Genomic DNA, 16,580 nt, shown 5'->3' with positions numbered 1-16,580 from the left:
GCGGTTCCGCAGCGGTTTTGGCCGCTGCGGACCCGCAGCAGTTTCTGCTGCGGTGTACAGTACCATGATTCCCTATGGGAATCAAAAACCGCAGTGCAGACGGTGCGGAATTTTCTGCGCGGATTATCTGCGGTTTTCAATCCGCAGAAAGAATTGACATGTCAATTCTTTCTGCGGATTCTCCTGCGGTTTGCCATCTCCTCCATTGAGGAGATGAAAAACCGCAGAGCAATCCGCAGGTAAAACCGCAGGTCTTTTGACCTGCGGATTGTACAAAATCCGCGCGGATGAATCCGCACCTTTTCCGCAGCGTGTGCACACAGCCTTAGGCCGGGTTCATACTGCGTTCAGGCAGTCCGTTTAACGGATTACGTTACACCGCGGCATAACGCGGTGTAACGTAATCCGTTAACACTGCAATTAACCCCTATTATCGGGCGCATAGCCAACGCATGCCATAATCGGCATGCGCTAGAGATGTGCCGTCATTCGGTGATGGACCCTCGGACGCGGACTGCAGCATCCGAGGGTCCGTCACCACTAGCGCAGAAGAAGCATCTGCACTAGCGGTATAGTATAACATTATGCTATAGCGTTAACGCAACCCGTCAATGCTGTACTTTGAACGGGCTGCTTTAACGCAGAATGAACCTGGCCTAACTTTCCCCGTTTCCACAACTCACACTATCCTACTAGTCATCCCATCATATGTAGCACTGTACTATCCATCCCTCAAATCGGACACCGCTACGTCCTTACAATAAGCCAGTTAAAACCCCGCATGCACGAGAATGTTACATGCTCTTCCCCACACATTGGGGGCAACTGCCACTATGTCGACCTTCTTATGCGGTCATGACAACCGGAGAATGTCTTTTTTTACGTCATCACCCACGCGACACGGCAAATGCGATGACGCACTTTCGTGGCTGCGTGCATGCAGGCACTACGCTCTATAAATACCCGCCACATGCACCATTATACCTGCCAAAAGCGCAAGAGTACTCCAACCACACATCAGAGGAAGGTAATTACCTGCAACACTCCATGGTATTTCTGTGCCTCCTCCAGCTGCCTTCTTATGCTTAGTGCTGTTACTTCCACGGACGTACCAAAAGTGATGTCATGCCTCTTCTACTCTTTATACTGGGAACTACTACCCCACACATTGTGTCTATAGTATCACATTCTGCCATACTCCTCCGTACATAAAGCATGGCGCTGAAGCCAGCCTCAATATGATGTCTTACCTAGCGCTTCTCATACACCCAGTCTCCATAAACGGCTCCGGCATATAGGTGGCCACACTTTCATGGGCCATGTGTCCTCAGAAGCCAAGTGCCATTATATACAATTGATATTGCATGTTACATCCTGTATACTCTAATGATCTAATAAACAATGTGTATACCCTAATGAGCTAGTAATGTATATACTGTATATCATACTCTCTTCATTCATGGCCTATTGGTCACTAGCAGCGTAAATACCAGTATACACTGGTGATATTACAGCTAATGAGCTAGTAAATAATATATATACTGTGTATCCATATATTCTCCATTCATGGCATATTGGTCACTAGCAGCCCAAGTGCCAGTATACACTGGTGATATTACAGCTATGTCCTGTATACCCTAATGAGCTAGTAAATTGTATATCCATATATTCTCCATTCATGGCCTATTAGTCACTATCAGCCCAAGAGCCAGTATACACTAGTGATATTACGGCTATGTCCTGTATACCCTAATGAGCTAATAAATAATATTTATCCATATACTCTCCATTCATGGCCTATTGGTCACTAGCAGTCTAAGTCCTAGTATATACTGGTGATATTACTGCTATGACCTATATACCCTAATGAACTTGTAAATATTGTATATCCAAATGTCTTCCACTGTTTTTGATAAACACCTTGCATACACAACACTTGTTTTCTTTTTCCTCAGTTACAGTGTGAACAAGACCCAGGAAGGGTCGAAATATTTTATGTACAGATGTCGCTTTCATGTCTATCAAAATATCTATACGTTTGTAATAAATAAAGCAGTTTTACATCTTGAAGCGAAGAGTGTGCAATGAGGTTTTTTTTCTGCATATACTATGGGATTCCACATCTTGCACACCAGCATCTCATACCATAGACTCTGCTGCGCGCTAATCCTCCTAAGGCTAGTTTCACACTAGCGTTTTGGGCCGCAAGGCACGGCCGCCGCTAAGCCCCGCCCCCTCCGGTCATCTCCGCCTAGTATCGCACACGGCTGCATGCGATCTGCACACCCTATCTTTAGCATAGGGTGCGCAGACCGTGCGCTAGTAGAATTTTGCGTGCGCTGCACCCTTTTGACGGTGTTCCGAGCGCACCAAAATGCAACATGGTGCGTTGGGCGCGCACCGTCAAAAGGGCGCAGCGCATGCAAAATTCTATTAGCGCGCGGTCAGCGCACGGTCTGCGCACCCTATGCTAAAGATAAGGTGTGCAGATCGCATGCAGCCATGTGCGATACTAGGCGGAGATGACCGGAGGGGGTGTGCAGGGGGCGGGGCTTAGCGGCGGCTGTACGCTGTGGCCCAAAACGCTAGTGTGAAGCTAGCTTTAGCTACGTGGTCTGAACATGCCACATCTTCTGGGCAGGGGAGGAAGCAACACAGTATACAGATCGGACAGCTCGGGATTGAAGCTTTTTCTTTCTGTGAGGACAAACATTTCCTGCCTGCTTAAAAACAAGTTTAACCTCACAGAAAGAATTATGCTGTCCTGTCTGGCCCAGCAGCTGGGAGGAAATTACCCTTATTACACTCGGTGGCCCCTGGCTATCAGTCATAAAGGCACAACTTCAGTTACCGTTAAGTTCATAGTGAGGAGCAACTGTAACCACGTCCTAACAATGACTGACAGCCAGCTCAGCACCGATGCACTGCTGAGCCAGCTGTCAGTCAGGTGCTGGGGCACGTTTACAACTGCAGCTCACTATGTACTTGGCAATAACTGAAGCCTCCATGACTGACTGCCGGAAGCTGCTAGGAGGAATAAAATTAATTCACCTCCTGGTAGCCGGGCTTTCACTGCAGTTGCACAGCTTTAGAATGCTATTAACCTGCAGATTACCCCCATATCTGCAGGTTATTACCATTTGGGGACAGGAGCTTAAATATGATTGGCCAATTCTGAACACAACCACATGTCAAATTATAGGAGGATGTTCACACTTATGCAACCACTCTGTTTTAGGTTGTTTTTATTTTCTCCTTCAAAATGATTTCAGTTTGTTTCTCAATGGATTTGTACAGATTATGGATGACAAGGTGGAAAAAGTTGTGAAATGATTACGATGTATTTTTTTGATATTTAATAAACTTTTCACAGTGGATTTTTCTTATTCAACATTTAATCAGAAGTTCATTGATTCTTGGAGTATTTTTCACCTATACAGCTACTGTTTGGCAACTTGTTTTTGCCCCATGGCCTCTTCTGGTATATATGTGGCAATACACATTCAGACTACTGTGATAATGATTCTTCTTGGTATGATTAATTTTTATATGACAACCCTGGCATTTTAACATTGATGAGTAGTCTTTATATGTTAACCGTATAAATAAAAAATTAATATGTAGCATAAGAAAGGGGTCACTGACTGTATAAAATATTCATAGCGTTAATACATTTTAATAAAAGGTATATACAGTATGTAAAGCTCAGTTCTCAAAATAATTCCCAGCAGTATATATAACCTGCCTATGCAGACCTACATGAACGGTCACAGGATATATTGAAAGAATTGCCACCAGATGTTGGGTTGGAGGATTAATTTTTAACATGTTTTGTCCTCGGCATCTTGTGCTGCTTATGTGTATACAATTAAACAAAATTGCCTACTATGCTGGTCACAAATTACAATACAGTATAATAGAGAGCTGCCAGTCCAATGTATAATATACTGGCAGGCACAATGCCCTGCTGACACTGTAACACAAACCAACACATAGGCTTATATTTGGCTCATTGTCAGCATGTAAATAATACCCTAATGACAAGTACAAATAAGCTGCGCAATTGCTCCTGCTCTGTGATCCTATATGTATGATTTGTCAGTAAGTGTGGGGTAGATGCCCAAGCAATTCACTGTCTTACACAGTGAGTGCTCTGGCATTTCTCTTAGCAGGAGTGTAAAGTGCAGCTCCTAATATGTGGGGAAAGCAGAGTGCCTTACAATATTGTTGATTGATATGCGCTCTTGCTTTCATACAAAGTGATAACAGGTCCACCAAACACCAGTAGACATGGGCAGTTCTTTACTTGGAACTCAGCAAGGTAATTAAAGGAAACCTGACGGCTGATACATGCTGCATGATCCACAGGCATAATTGTTATGTCCTGGAGAATACAAGTATTTTGTAAAACAAAAAAAAAAAATCCAGCGGCAGGTTCTGTTTAGAGATGACCTTTCATCTCTTTTGACTTGTCTAATTAAACTGATTAACTTCTCCAACTGGTGCTGTTCCTCAGATTCCGAAACTGTTTTTCTTATTCTTATGTGTCCCTCTACTCCAAAATGTAAAGCACAGAACTTCTCTGTAGGCAAAGAAAGGGCTGTGGAATTGGTAAGCCAAACCTCCGACTACTCAATTTCTCTGACTCTTCATCCCACAGCACTGGTCACTACTGAGGATGTGTATAAACTAAAGTGGAGCACAAATTCATCTCACCTAAAAGCCCAGATCATTAGATCAGGAACAGACATTTATAGGACATTTCCCTGTCTCCAGATCCCACAGCACTGCCTCACTACTGAGCATGTACATAAAGTGCAGCACAGATTCATCTCACCTAAAAGCCCAGATCATTAGATCAGGAACAGAACAGACATTTATAGGACATTTCCCTGACTCCTGATCCCACAGCACTGCCTCACTACTGAGCCTGTACATAAAGTGCAGCACAGATTCATCTCATCTACATCTCCACAGCACTGCCTCACTACTGAGCCTGTACATAAAGTGCAGCACAGATTCATCTCACCTAAAGCCCAGATCATTAGATCAGGAACAGAACAGACATTTATAGGACATTTCCCTGACTCCTGACCCCACAGCACTGCCTCACTACTGAGCATGTACATAAAGTGCAGCACAGATTCATCTCACCTAAAAGCCAAGATTCTGAAACTGTTTTTCTTATTCTTATGTGTCCCTCTATTCCAAAATGTAAAGCACAGAACTTCTCTGTAGGCAAAGAAAGGGCTGTGGAATTGGTAAGCCAAACCTCCGACTCCTCAATTTCTCTGACTCTTCATCCCACAGCACTGGTCACTACTGAGGATGTGTATAAACTAAAGTGGAGCACAAATTCATCTCACCTAAAAGTCCAGATCATTAGATCAGGAACAGAACAGACATTTATAGGACATTTCCCTGACTCCTGATCCCACAGCACTGCTTCACTACTGAGCATGTACATAAAGTGCAGCACAGATTCATCTCACCTAAAAGCCCAGATCATTAGATCAGGAAGAGGACAGACATTTATAGGACATTTCCCTGACTCCTGATCCCACAGCACTGATCACTACTGAGCATGTACATAAAGTGCAGCACAGATTCATCTCACCTAAAAGCCCAGATCATTAGATCAGGAACAGAACAGACATTTATAGGACATTTCCCTGACTCCTGATCCCACAGCACTGCCTCACTACTGAGCATGTACATAAAGTGCAGCACAGATTCATCTCACCTAAAAGCCCAGATCATTAGATCAGGAACAGAACAGACATTTATAGGACATTTCCCTGACTCCTGATCCCACAGCACTGCTTCACTACTGAGCATGTACATAAAGTGCAGCACAGATTCATCTCACCTAAAAGCCCAGATCATTAGATCAGGAAGAGGACAGACATTTATAGGACATTTCCCTGACTCCTGATCCCACAGCACTGATCACTACTGAGCCTGTACATAAAGTGCAGCACAGATTCATCTCACCTAAAAGCCCAGATCATTAGATCAGGAAGAGGACAGACATTGAGGCTGTGTGCACACGCTGCGGATTTTGCTGCGGTTCCGCAGCGGTTTTGGCCGCTGCGGACCCGCAGCAGTTTCTGCTGCGGTGTACAGTACCATGATTCCCTATGGGAATCAAAAACCGCAGTGCAGACGGTGCGGAATTTTCCGCGCGGATTATCTGCGGTTTTCAATCCGCAGAAAGAATTGACATGTCAATTCTTTCTGCGGATTCTCCTGCGGTTTGCCATCTCCTCCATTGAGGAGATGAAAAACCGCAGGGCAAAACCGCAGAGCAATCCGCAGGTAAAACCGCAGGTCTTCTGACCTGCGGTTTCACCTGCGGATTGTACAAAATCCGCGCGGATGAATCCGCACCTTTTCCGCAGCGTGTGCACACAGCCTTATAGGACATTTCCCTGACTCCTGATCCCACAGCACTGATCACTACTGAGCCTGTACATAAAGTGCAGCACAGATTCATCTCACCTAAAAGCCCAGATCATTAGATCAGGAACAGGACAGACATATATAGGACATTTCCCTTACTCCTGATCCCACAGCACTGGTCACTACTGAGCATGTACATAAAGTGCAGCACAGATTCATCTCACCTAAAAGCCCAGATCATTAGATCAGGAACAGAACAGACATTTATAGGACATTTCCCTGACTCCTGACCCCACAGCACTGCCTCACTACTGAGCATGTACATAAAGTGCAGCACAGATTCATCTCACCTAAAAGCCAAAATTCTTAGATCAGGAACAGGACAGACATTTATAATAATAATAATCTTTATTTATATAACGCCAACATATTCTGCAGCGCTTTACAGTTTAACAGTTTCAAAACACAAGTCATAAGTAACAACGTTAACAATACAATAATTAAAGCAAATTAAGACGAAATAAGACGACCCTGCTCGTGAGAGCTTACAATCTACAATGAGGTGAGGGAGATACAAAGTACAGGTGTGTATTTACAATGATGTATTTACAATGAAGGTCCAGCCATCTTGAGGGAGTGAAGGATGGATGGATGGAGATAGAGAATGGGCTACACAAGCACACTTACACATAGAATGACTTTGATTAGTGAACGTGATAAGCCGCTCTGAACAAATGTGTTTTGAGGGAGCGCCTAAAACTATACAAATTGTGGTTAGTCCTAATTTCTTGGGGTAGAGCATTCCAGAGGATAGGAGCAGCACGGGAGAAGTCTTGGAGTCGGGAGTGGGAGGTACGGATTAGTGCAGAGGATAGTCGAAAGTCGTTTGCAGAGTGCAGCGATCGGCTAGGCCGATAGACAGAAATGAGGGAGGAGATGTAGAGGGGGGGCCATACCGTGGAGAGCTTTGTGGATGAGAACAAGTACTTTGAATTGGATCCTATAATGAATGGGCAGCCAGTGTAATGACTGACGAAGAGCGGACACGTCCGAGTACCGATTAGCCAGATGGATGACCCTGGCTATTGCATTAAGTATGGACTAGAGAGGGGATAGTCGAGTGACGGTTAGGCCAATTAATAGAGCGTTGCAGTAATCCAGGCGGGAGTGGATCAATGCTACAGTAAGGGTTTTTGTTGTTTCCATGGTGAGAAAAGGGCGGATTCTAGAAATGTTCTTTAGGTGTAAGCGGCAAGAGAGGGCAAGAGATTGTATATGGGATGTGAAGGAGAGATTGGTGTCAAACATAACACCCAGACAGCGCGCCTGCTGCCGAGGTGTTATTTGGTACCAGCCACGGAGAGGGAAATGTCAGATTTAGGGAGGTTAGTAGACGGCGGGAGCAGAAGTAGTTCAGTTTTGGAGAGGTTGAGTTTCAGATAGAGAGTGGACATGATATTGGAGACTGCGGACAGACAGTCACTGGCGTTCTGTAGTACAGAGGGGGTAAGGTCGGGGGAAGACGTATATAGTTGTGTGTCATCAGCATAAAGATGGTACCGAAAGCAAATCTGCTGATGGTCTGTCCAATTGAGGCTGTGTAGAGAGAGAAGAGAAGGGGGCCAAGGACTGAGCCCTGAGGTACACAGACAGCAAGAGGAAGAGGAGATGAAGTGGAGCCAGAGAACAAAAACACTGAAGGAGCAGTCAGAGAGATAGGAAGAGAACCAGGAGAGAGCAGTGTCCTTAATGCCTAGTGACTGGAGAATAGAGAGTAGGAGATGGTGGTCAATAGTATCGAAAGCTGCAGATAGGTCAAGAAGAATGAGCAGAAAGTGGTCACCGTTATGTTTTGCTGTCAGAAGGTCATTGGTCACTTTGATGAGTGCAGTTTCAGTCGAATGTAGGGGGGCGGAAGCCGGACTGTGAAGGGTCTAGAAGGGAGTGAGTGGAGAGGTAACGGGTAAGACGGGTGTAAACTAGGCGCTCCAAAAGTTTAGAGATGAAGGGGAGATTGGAGACTAGTCTGTAGTTGTTTGTGCAGGATGGGTCGAAAGCGGGTTTCTTTAGTAATGGAGTAATGATGGCATGTTAGAAGGAGGATGGGAAAATGACCGAGGAGAGGGAGAGATTAAAGATTGTAGTTAGGTGGGTTGTGACGACCGGAGAGAGAGACTGGAGATGTGAGGGAATGGGGTCGGTAGTGCATGTAGTCGGACGAGAAGAAGAGAGGAGTCTGGAGACTACTTCTTCTGTGATAGGATCAAATGTGGAAAGTGAACTAGGGGAGATGCAGGAAGGGATGGGAGTCACAGCACTTGGTGGTTGGGAGCAGATATCCTGACGGATATTATCTATTTTTTCTGTAAAGCGGGAGGCCAGGTCATCAGCACAAATGTCTGTGATAGGGGCTTGTGCTTTCGGCCTGAGGAGGGAGTGGAAAGTGTCAAAAAGTTTCTTGGGGTTGTTGGCTAGTGAGGAGATCAGGGTGGTGAAGTAGGTCTGTTTGGCGAGGTGAAGGGCAGCGTTATAGGTTCTTAACATAAATTTGAAGTGGATGAAGTCTTCTGGTGTGCGGGTTTTTCTCCATAGGCGTTCAGCACTCCTAGAGCATCCCTGGAGAAGTTGAGTTTGCGATGTGAGCCAGGGCTGTTTTACTCTGTACTTGGAGGTTCTGAGGGTGAGGGGAGCTACTTGGTCAAGGGTGCTTCTAAGAGTGTCATTGTAGTGATGAACAGCCAGGAAAAAGAGGAGATTGGGACAGTGATGACTGTAGGGAGTCTGAAAGTGTCTGAGGGCTAATAGCTTGTAGATTTCTGACTGTGTGGTAGGTAGGAGTGAGCTGGGGTGGGCGAGGATTTGTGAGCGTGAAGGAGAGAATGTTGTGGTCAGAGAGTGGAAGCGGTGAGTTATTTAGGTGGGAGACTGAACAGAGCCGGACGAAGACCAGATCAAGGGTGTTACCGTCCTTGTGTGTCTCAGAGGTTGAAAGCTGCGAGAGGTCTAGAGAGGTGGTTAGTGATAGAAGCTGGGATGCCGATGTGGAAGTAGGGACGTTAATGGGGATGTTGAAGTCTCCCAGAATAAGGGTTGGAGGTTCTGAGGACATGAAGTGCGGCAGCCAGGCTGAAAAGTGATCAAGGAAGTGGGTGGGTGAGCCTGGGGGCCGGTATATGACCGCTACTCTGAGGGAGAGGGGACAGAAGAGCCTGATGGTGTGGACCTCAAAAGAAGGGAATAAGAGTGATGGAACTGGGGGGGATGACCTGGAAAGTGCATTGTGGGGACAGGAGTAGGCCGACTCCACCACTATGTCTGTTTGTGGGTCTTGGGGAGTGAGAGAATTGTAAGCCACCATAGGAAATGGCAGCAGGAGAGACAGTGTCAGAATCCTGAATCCAGGTTTCAGTGAGGGCCAACAGATTAAGAGAGTTGTTCAGAAAGTAGTTGTGTAGGAAAGGAAGCTTGTTACAAGCAGACCATGGATTCCAGAGAGCACAATTAAAAGATGGAGATGAGGGAGTGCAAGTAATATTAATAAGATTATTATGGTTTCGATATGAGGAAAGGTAGGGGTTGAGGTTGGGGGATGGTGGACCAGGGTTGGGGGAGATGTCCCCTGAAATCAGTAGGAGTAGGAAGATAAAGAGCAAATAGTTGTTGGAATTGTAAGTAGGTTTTTTCTGTGATGTGTTTGGGAAGATGGGCTGAGGTTTCTCAGGAAGGTGAGGACTGCATGGGAGCTGTACATGGGAAAGGGAAGTATAGAGGGGCTTATGTGAATGAGTCGTGATGGATGGGGGGATAGGGTGGTGAATGTGGATGGCAAGGGAACACAGGAGGATAAAAATAAAGCACATGGTTAAAGGGGAGAGCAAAGTGTGGGTTACCTGACTCCTGCCCTGATTAACTGCCATGTATAACTGCCGTTTTCCTGAGGCTTAGCTTCTGTAATGCTTTCCTTAGGCCTGTTTCACACTTCCGTTTTTGACCATCAATCAAAATCCGCCGGTTTTTGAAAAAAACGGATCCGCTATTTTTTTTGGCGGATCCGTTTTTTTCCCCATTGAGTTGCATTACCGGCGGATCTTGACGGATGGCCATCCGTTGGATCCGGTTTTTTGCGGATCCGCCAAATTTTTTGCGTCCGCCGACATGCCTGGACGGACCCTGCAACTTTTTTTTGCTGCAGGATCCGCATTTTACAGTGCGCATGCCCGGAGAAAGGAAGTCAGCCGGAAATTTAACCCTGAAATCCTTTCTGGCGGATGAAAAAAATCTCTCTCTCTCCTTCCCGGGCATCGGCTCCTTTAAAATTCTTCATTCGGCGGATCCGTCAAAAACGGTCCGGTGGCATCCGTTCACATCAGTTAGCAACGGATCCGCTTTCCGCCATTTTGGCGGATTTTAACTGACCCAAAAAAACGGAAGTGTGAAACAGGCCTTATGGGATGCTTGTGTGCTGCACCCCACACTGCGTGCTTCCCCTTAGGAACTACTACATATATAGGCCACACTACAACGTGAGGAGAGAGGGATTGTTGGAGCTGGTTGGGTATAATTTGACAGCTGAGGCCAGCACACCAGGGGATGGTTAGATGATCAAAGGCACTAGACCATGCTGTGTCAATATGCTATATCGCCTTCCACCTGATAAGATCTAGGGAGGCCCCAGTCACAGATCTAAAGCAGTAAGTATTACATACAGTGCAACAAATGAATTTTACCAAACCTTTAGCAAGCACATTAAAATATGCAGCAAAATGGTAAAGCAGCAGAAGTAAGGAGTTGTACCATTTGGATTTATTGCAACAGAAAATAGAGGCAGCAGAGGTGGGAAGCTGTACCATTCAGGCTGCTTGCTGGCAGTGAATGGAGTAAATACATGCAGGGTGGCTCAGTTGATTACCTGTGTGAAAAGAGATTTATAGGACATTCCCAAATTATTTTGAAAATATTTACAGCACAGTCTACATTGTACTACTGCACCCAATTTATTATATATTTTAGGAGTCAGTCAATTTTATACCGACTCCACAGCCTTGGGGCGAAGCAGTGTTTTGATTGCTTTTTCTCCTCTGATGCTGACCAAACGCCCATAGAGAAGTTCTGTTGTGTACTCCCAGTTGTTTGAAGGGAAATTTTGCACCAAACTGTTCCAAAAATTAGTAGTGCACCATCAAGTGGAGGTAGAACTCAGTTTAAATTAAAAAAAATCCACTGAAAGGTGCACTGTTTCTTTTCTAAATGAAGTGTGGGGTAACAGTCTCATGGACTAAATGGTTTCGAAAATATGGATGAGTATCAGAAATTCAGAGGGAGAGATGTATAAAAAGAAGTCAAGAAAAAGTAGAGTTGATGCCCATGACAATCTTATGGGTTGCTGTATTATTTCCCTAAAGGTTAACAAACCTTTTTCCCCCCACATACCTTTCCAAGAATAACATCTGACAAGGCAGACTTTTTGAGGAAGAGTGCTGCTTCTGCTGGTCCCACCCTACCAGTATAAGATGGGTCCACCTGTAATACATAGAAAATAATTCATACCTGGCTTTCACAATAAAGTCTCCTTACACTTTAGATAGCTGGTACCATATTGTTCGCCATTCGTTTGTCTGACTCCCCCAGCTATCAAACACAGGAGCGCTGCAGTGTTCCCTGTGAAAGACGCTGGCTCTAGTGGTGCTTTACCTCATTTGGAGAACAGAAGGATCGGGAGACAGAAATCGAACAAGTAGAATTCTTCTGTTCCCCAACATCATTTATTAGGGATGCCCCATGTATATCAGACTGTCGGTCGAACTCATAGATATCAGTGGGTTCGGCGAGCATTAGCCTAGTGTGTATGGGGGCTTTTAGTCACACCCGTGAGTAAAATGTAAGCATGACAAATCCATTATGACTATAGCCTCTTATCTATTACACATCACCTATCAAAGCTAAGCATATATTTAGGTTCATGCTATTAACAAATCGTATAGTTAAAGAATATTTAAATATTGAGGACTCAATCATTTTTATTCCCTCTCTGACCATCAATCTACAGTTGGGGCCAAAAGTTTTGAGACTGACACAAATTTTGGTATTCACAAAGTTTGCATCAGTTGGAAAACTTTTGGCCATGGCAGTAATATGCTTGAAGTACTAGAGGTCACCAGGGCTGTGGAGTCGATAAGCCAAACCTCCAACTCCTCAATTTCCCTGACTCCTGATCCCACAGCACTGGTCACTGCTGAGCATGTACAAAAAGTGCAGCACAGATTCATCTCATCTAAAAGCCCAGATCACTAGAACTAGGAACAGAACAGACATTTATAGGACATTTCCCTGACTCCTGACCCCATAGCCCTGCCTCACTACTGAGCATGTATATAAAGTGCAGCACAGATTCATCTCACCTAAAAGCACAGATCCTTAGATCAGGAACAGAACAGACATTTATAGGACATTTCCCTGACTCCTGATCCCACAGCCCTGCCTCACTACTGAGCCTGTACATAAAGTGCAGCACAGATTCATCTCACCTAAAAGCCCAGATCATTAGATCAGAACAGGACAGACATTTATAGGACATTTCCCTGACTCCTGATCCCACAGCACTGTATCACTACTGAGCCTGTACATAAAGTGCAGCACAGATTCATCTCACCTAAAAGCGCAGATCCTTAGATCAGGAACAGGACAGACATTTATAGGACATTTCTCTGACTCCTAACCTCACAGCACGGCCTCACTACTGAGCATAGACACCGACCATCACGGCCCGCCGGTCACAGAGCAGCACAGCCCAGACGCGCGTTTAGGATAAAATCCTTCGTCAGGGGGTGGTCTCTGGTCTGAACCGGGCGCCTTAAATACATATGTGTTGAATTATGAACCGGGATCGGGCCTATTGCGGTTCATAATTCAACACATATGTATTTAAGGCGCCTGGTTCAGACCAGAGACCACCCCTGACGAAGGATTTTATCTGAAACGCGCTTCGGGGCTGTGCTGCTCTGTGACCGGCGGGCCGTGAAAGGTATATACCCCTATTGCTCCCTACCTCTCTGGCACTTTTTGTACTCTTAATTTCATATATTAACACGCCAGTATTATATTGTGCTATTGCACTTGCACCTTTTTTTTTTTTTTTTTTTTTAAAAGAGCCATATACATTGCTGATTGCCCTGAGGTTTATATTTATGCATCAATGTATTTTTATTTTTCAGCATTTTTTTTAGGAGGGGTGAGCTTCTGTATAGGTTATATACCAATATTATTTATATATATATTTGTGGATGAATTTTATTATATTGTAGGCCTTCTGTGTCTTGGATTTATCAATATATATGCATATTTGGTTTTAATTTTTTATACAGAGAGCACTTGCTTTTAGTGTTACCATTACTAAATAATGGTATATTTTTATATATAAACATATTTTGCGTATTATTATTTTATTACCTTTTATTTGGCCATAATTTCAAGCTCTTTTTGGTCAGTGTCTACTATTTCTTGAATGGTCTACCATTCTTTTTAGCTGCTAGATATATCACGGATAATAGAGAGAGAATATATTTGTTTTTATACATATATAATATACAGATTTTCTTGGGATTAAAACTGTGATATATATAGATACTAGCTGAAGAGCCCGGCGCTGCCCGGGCATAGTAACTAACTGTGGTTAGTTATAGCAAATTATAATTATCCTCCATCCCATAGTCCCGTGCCCATATACCCATCATACATATCCTCCATCCCATAGTCGAGTGCCCATATACCCATCACACATCCTCCATCCCATAGTCCCATGCCCATATACCCATCACACATCCTCCATCCCATAGTCCCATGCCCATATACCCATCATACATATTCGCCATCCCATAGTCGAGTGCCCATATACCCATCACACATCCTTCATCTCATAGTCCCATGCCCATATACCCATCATACATATCCTCCATCCCATAGTCCCGTGCCCATATACCCATCATACATATCCGCCATCCGATAGTCCCGTGCCCATATACCAGTCATACATAGCCTCCATCCCATAGTCCAGTGCCCATATACCCATCACACATCCTCCATCCCATAGTCCCGTGCCCATATACCCATCATACATATCCTCCATCCCATAGTCCAGTGCCCATATACCCATCACACATCCTCCATCCCATAGTCAACCATTATGACATCATAATGAGCGGCGGAGCTTGCAACCTATGATGACATCAGATACAAATTCCCCTATTCACAGGAAATAGCACAACTCAAAGAACATATAGCACAAAATACCCCACAATTTAATAAAGAAGAGGAGATCAGAGAGTTTTTAAAGCTAAAATCACATATTTTATTTAATCAAGAATATAATACAAAGTATATACACCTAAACGGCCAGGGGTATGCAAAGACAACATAGTCAGACTATCTATGTAAATAAATCATCATTGGTCAGCACTCTTATTAAGAAGCTGACATAAAAAGCCAATGCTTCCTGCTGCCATAGACTTGTGAATACGTGCATACAGATAGGAGCTCTAATTGAAAACGCCCGTCTGACTGAACAAAGTGCTTCACACTAATGCCCTAGTAAAGGAGGCATAAATGAGTATAACATCGTAGTCAAATTGCACTTACATGTTGTAAATACGACCGCTGCCCAGGCCTGCCGCCCCTACGCGCGTTACGCCGTGGCTTCCTCAGGAGGCGTGGCTAATTGTAATCTGAAGTTGGTATATATATCATAGGCAACCAATAGTAACGATCGTCAAATAAGATGACATCATAGTGCATGCGCTCTGTACTATTGAACGCTGGCCATAGCATGGAAAGTTGCTATATAACATAAAATGAACAGCGCATATATAGATGTATATAAATACAGAACCAATGCGCTAAATCGACCTTTGAAATTTAAATTAAATTGGTTGCCAATGATTAACAATTTTAATGGAGAACGTAGGTGGAATGAAAAAGCGGCGCTCCTAGTGACAGCCTCTGGTTTTAGAGCCGGGACACATCCACGCATGCGCTGCTTTCTCATCCCACCTACGTGGCGTTACGCCGTGGCTTCCTCAGGAGGCGTGGCTAATTGTAATCTGACGTTGGTATTTCCCTGACTCCTGACCCCACAGCACTGCCTCACTACTGAGCCTGTACATAAAGTGCAGCACAGATTCATCTCACCTAAAAGCCCAGATCATTAGATCAGGAACACGACAGACATTTATAGGACATTTCCCTGACTCCTGACCCCACAGCACTGCCTCACTACTGAGCATGTACATAAAGTGCAGCACAGATTCATCTCACCTAAAAGCCCAGATCATTAGATCAGGAACAGAACAGACATTCATAGGACATTTCCCTGACTCCTGACCCCACAGCACTGCCTCACTACTGAGCCTGTACATCAAGTGCAGCACAGATTCATCTCACCTAAAAGCCCAGATCATTAGATCAGGAACAGAACAGACATTTATAGGACATTTCCCTGACTCCTGACCACACAGCACTGCCTCACTACTGAGCATGTACAAAAGACTCATCTCAGCTAAAAGCCCAGATCCTTAGGGTCCCGTTTCACATAGTGACGGACCAGCGATTCCGACAACGATACGACCTGGTAGGAATCACTGGTGCGTCGTTACATGGTCGCTAGAAAGCTGCCAAACAGGCAGATCTCTTCCAACGACGCACCAGCGATCCCGACGATACGACCTGGTAAGGATCGCTATGAGTCGCATGTAGAGAGATCGCTGTTGCGTCACATAATCGGTGCTGCATCAGCGATCTCGCTATGTGAGACCAGGAACAGGACAGACATTCATAGGACATTTCAAAACTTTCCCAAATTCTTATGACAAACAGCACAAACTGCAGTGTACTACTGTACCCAATTTATTATATAGTTTAGGAGTCGGTCCATTTTATACCGACTCCACCAAAATGGACACAGACTCCAACTCCACAGCCCTGATGGACAATTGTGTCTATAACTTCAGTCAGACCTTTCCTGACACTGCACACAATAGATGAATCAAAATAGCAGAGGGCATCACGTAAACACCACCATCTAAAGCAGGTGCATTTATATGATAAAAAAAACAACCTCCAAATAACAAATTAGTTACATTTTGAATGAAATAAGGACAAATGCACAAGTTGCGTTTTTGCAGCATTTA

At 44.5% G+C, this 16,580-nt stretch overlaps 1 protein-coding gene across 4 annotated transcripts in view; it reads right to left on the bottom strand.

The window, feature by feature from the left end:
- The window catches only part of EPS15L1 (epidermal growth factor receptor pathway substrate 15 like 1), a 428,822-nt gene that overhangs the window by 369,892 nt on the left and 42,350 nt on the right, over positions 1-16,580 (bottom strand). For all 4 annotated transcript variants that reach the window (XM_073559865.1, XM_073559866.1, XM_073559867.1 and 1 more), the window contains exon 3: positions 11,833-11,922. In XM_073559865.1, coding sequence (XP_073415966.1) covers positions 11,833-11,922 — 90 coding nt within the window. The remainder of the gene's footprint in view (positions 1-11,832; positions 11,923-16,580) is intronic.

Source organism: Dendrobates tinctorius, unplaced genomic scaffold (assembly GCF_039654945.1).
Source record: "Dendrobates tinctorius isolate UK_male_01 unplaced genomic scaffold, ASM3965494v1 ptg000276l, whole genome shotgun sequence".
NCBI lineage: Eukaryota > Metazoa > Chordata > Amphibia > Anura > Dendrobatidae > Dendrobates > Dendrobates tinctorius.
This window is presented reverse-complemented; position numbering and strand designations above follow the sequence as displayed.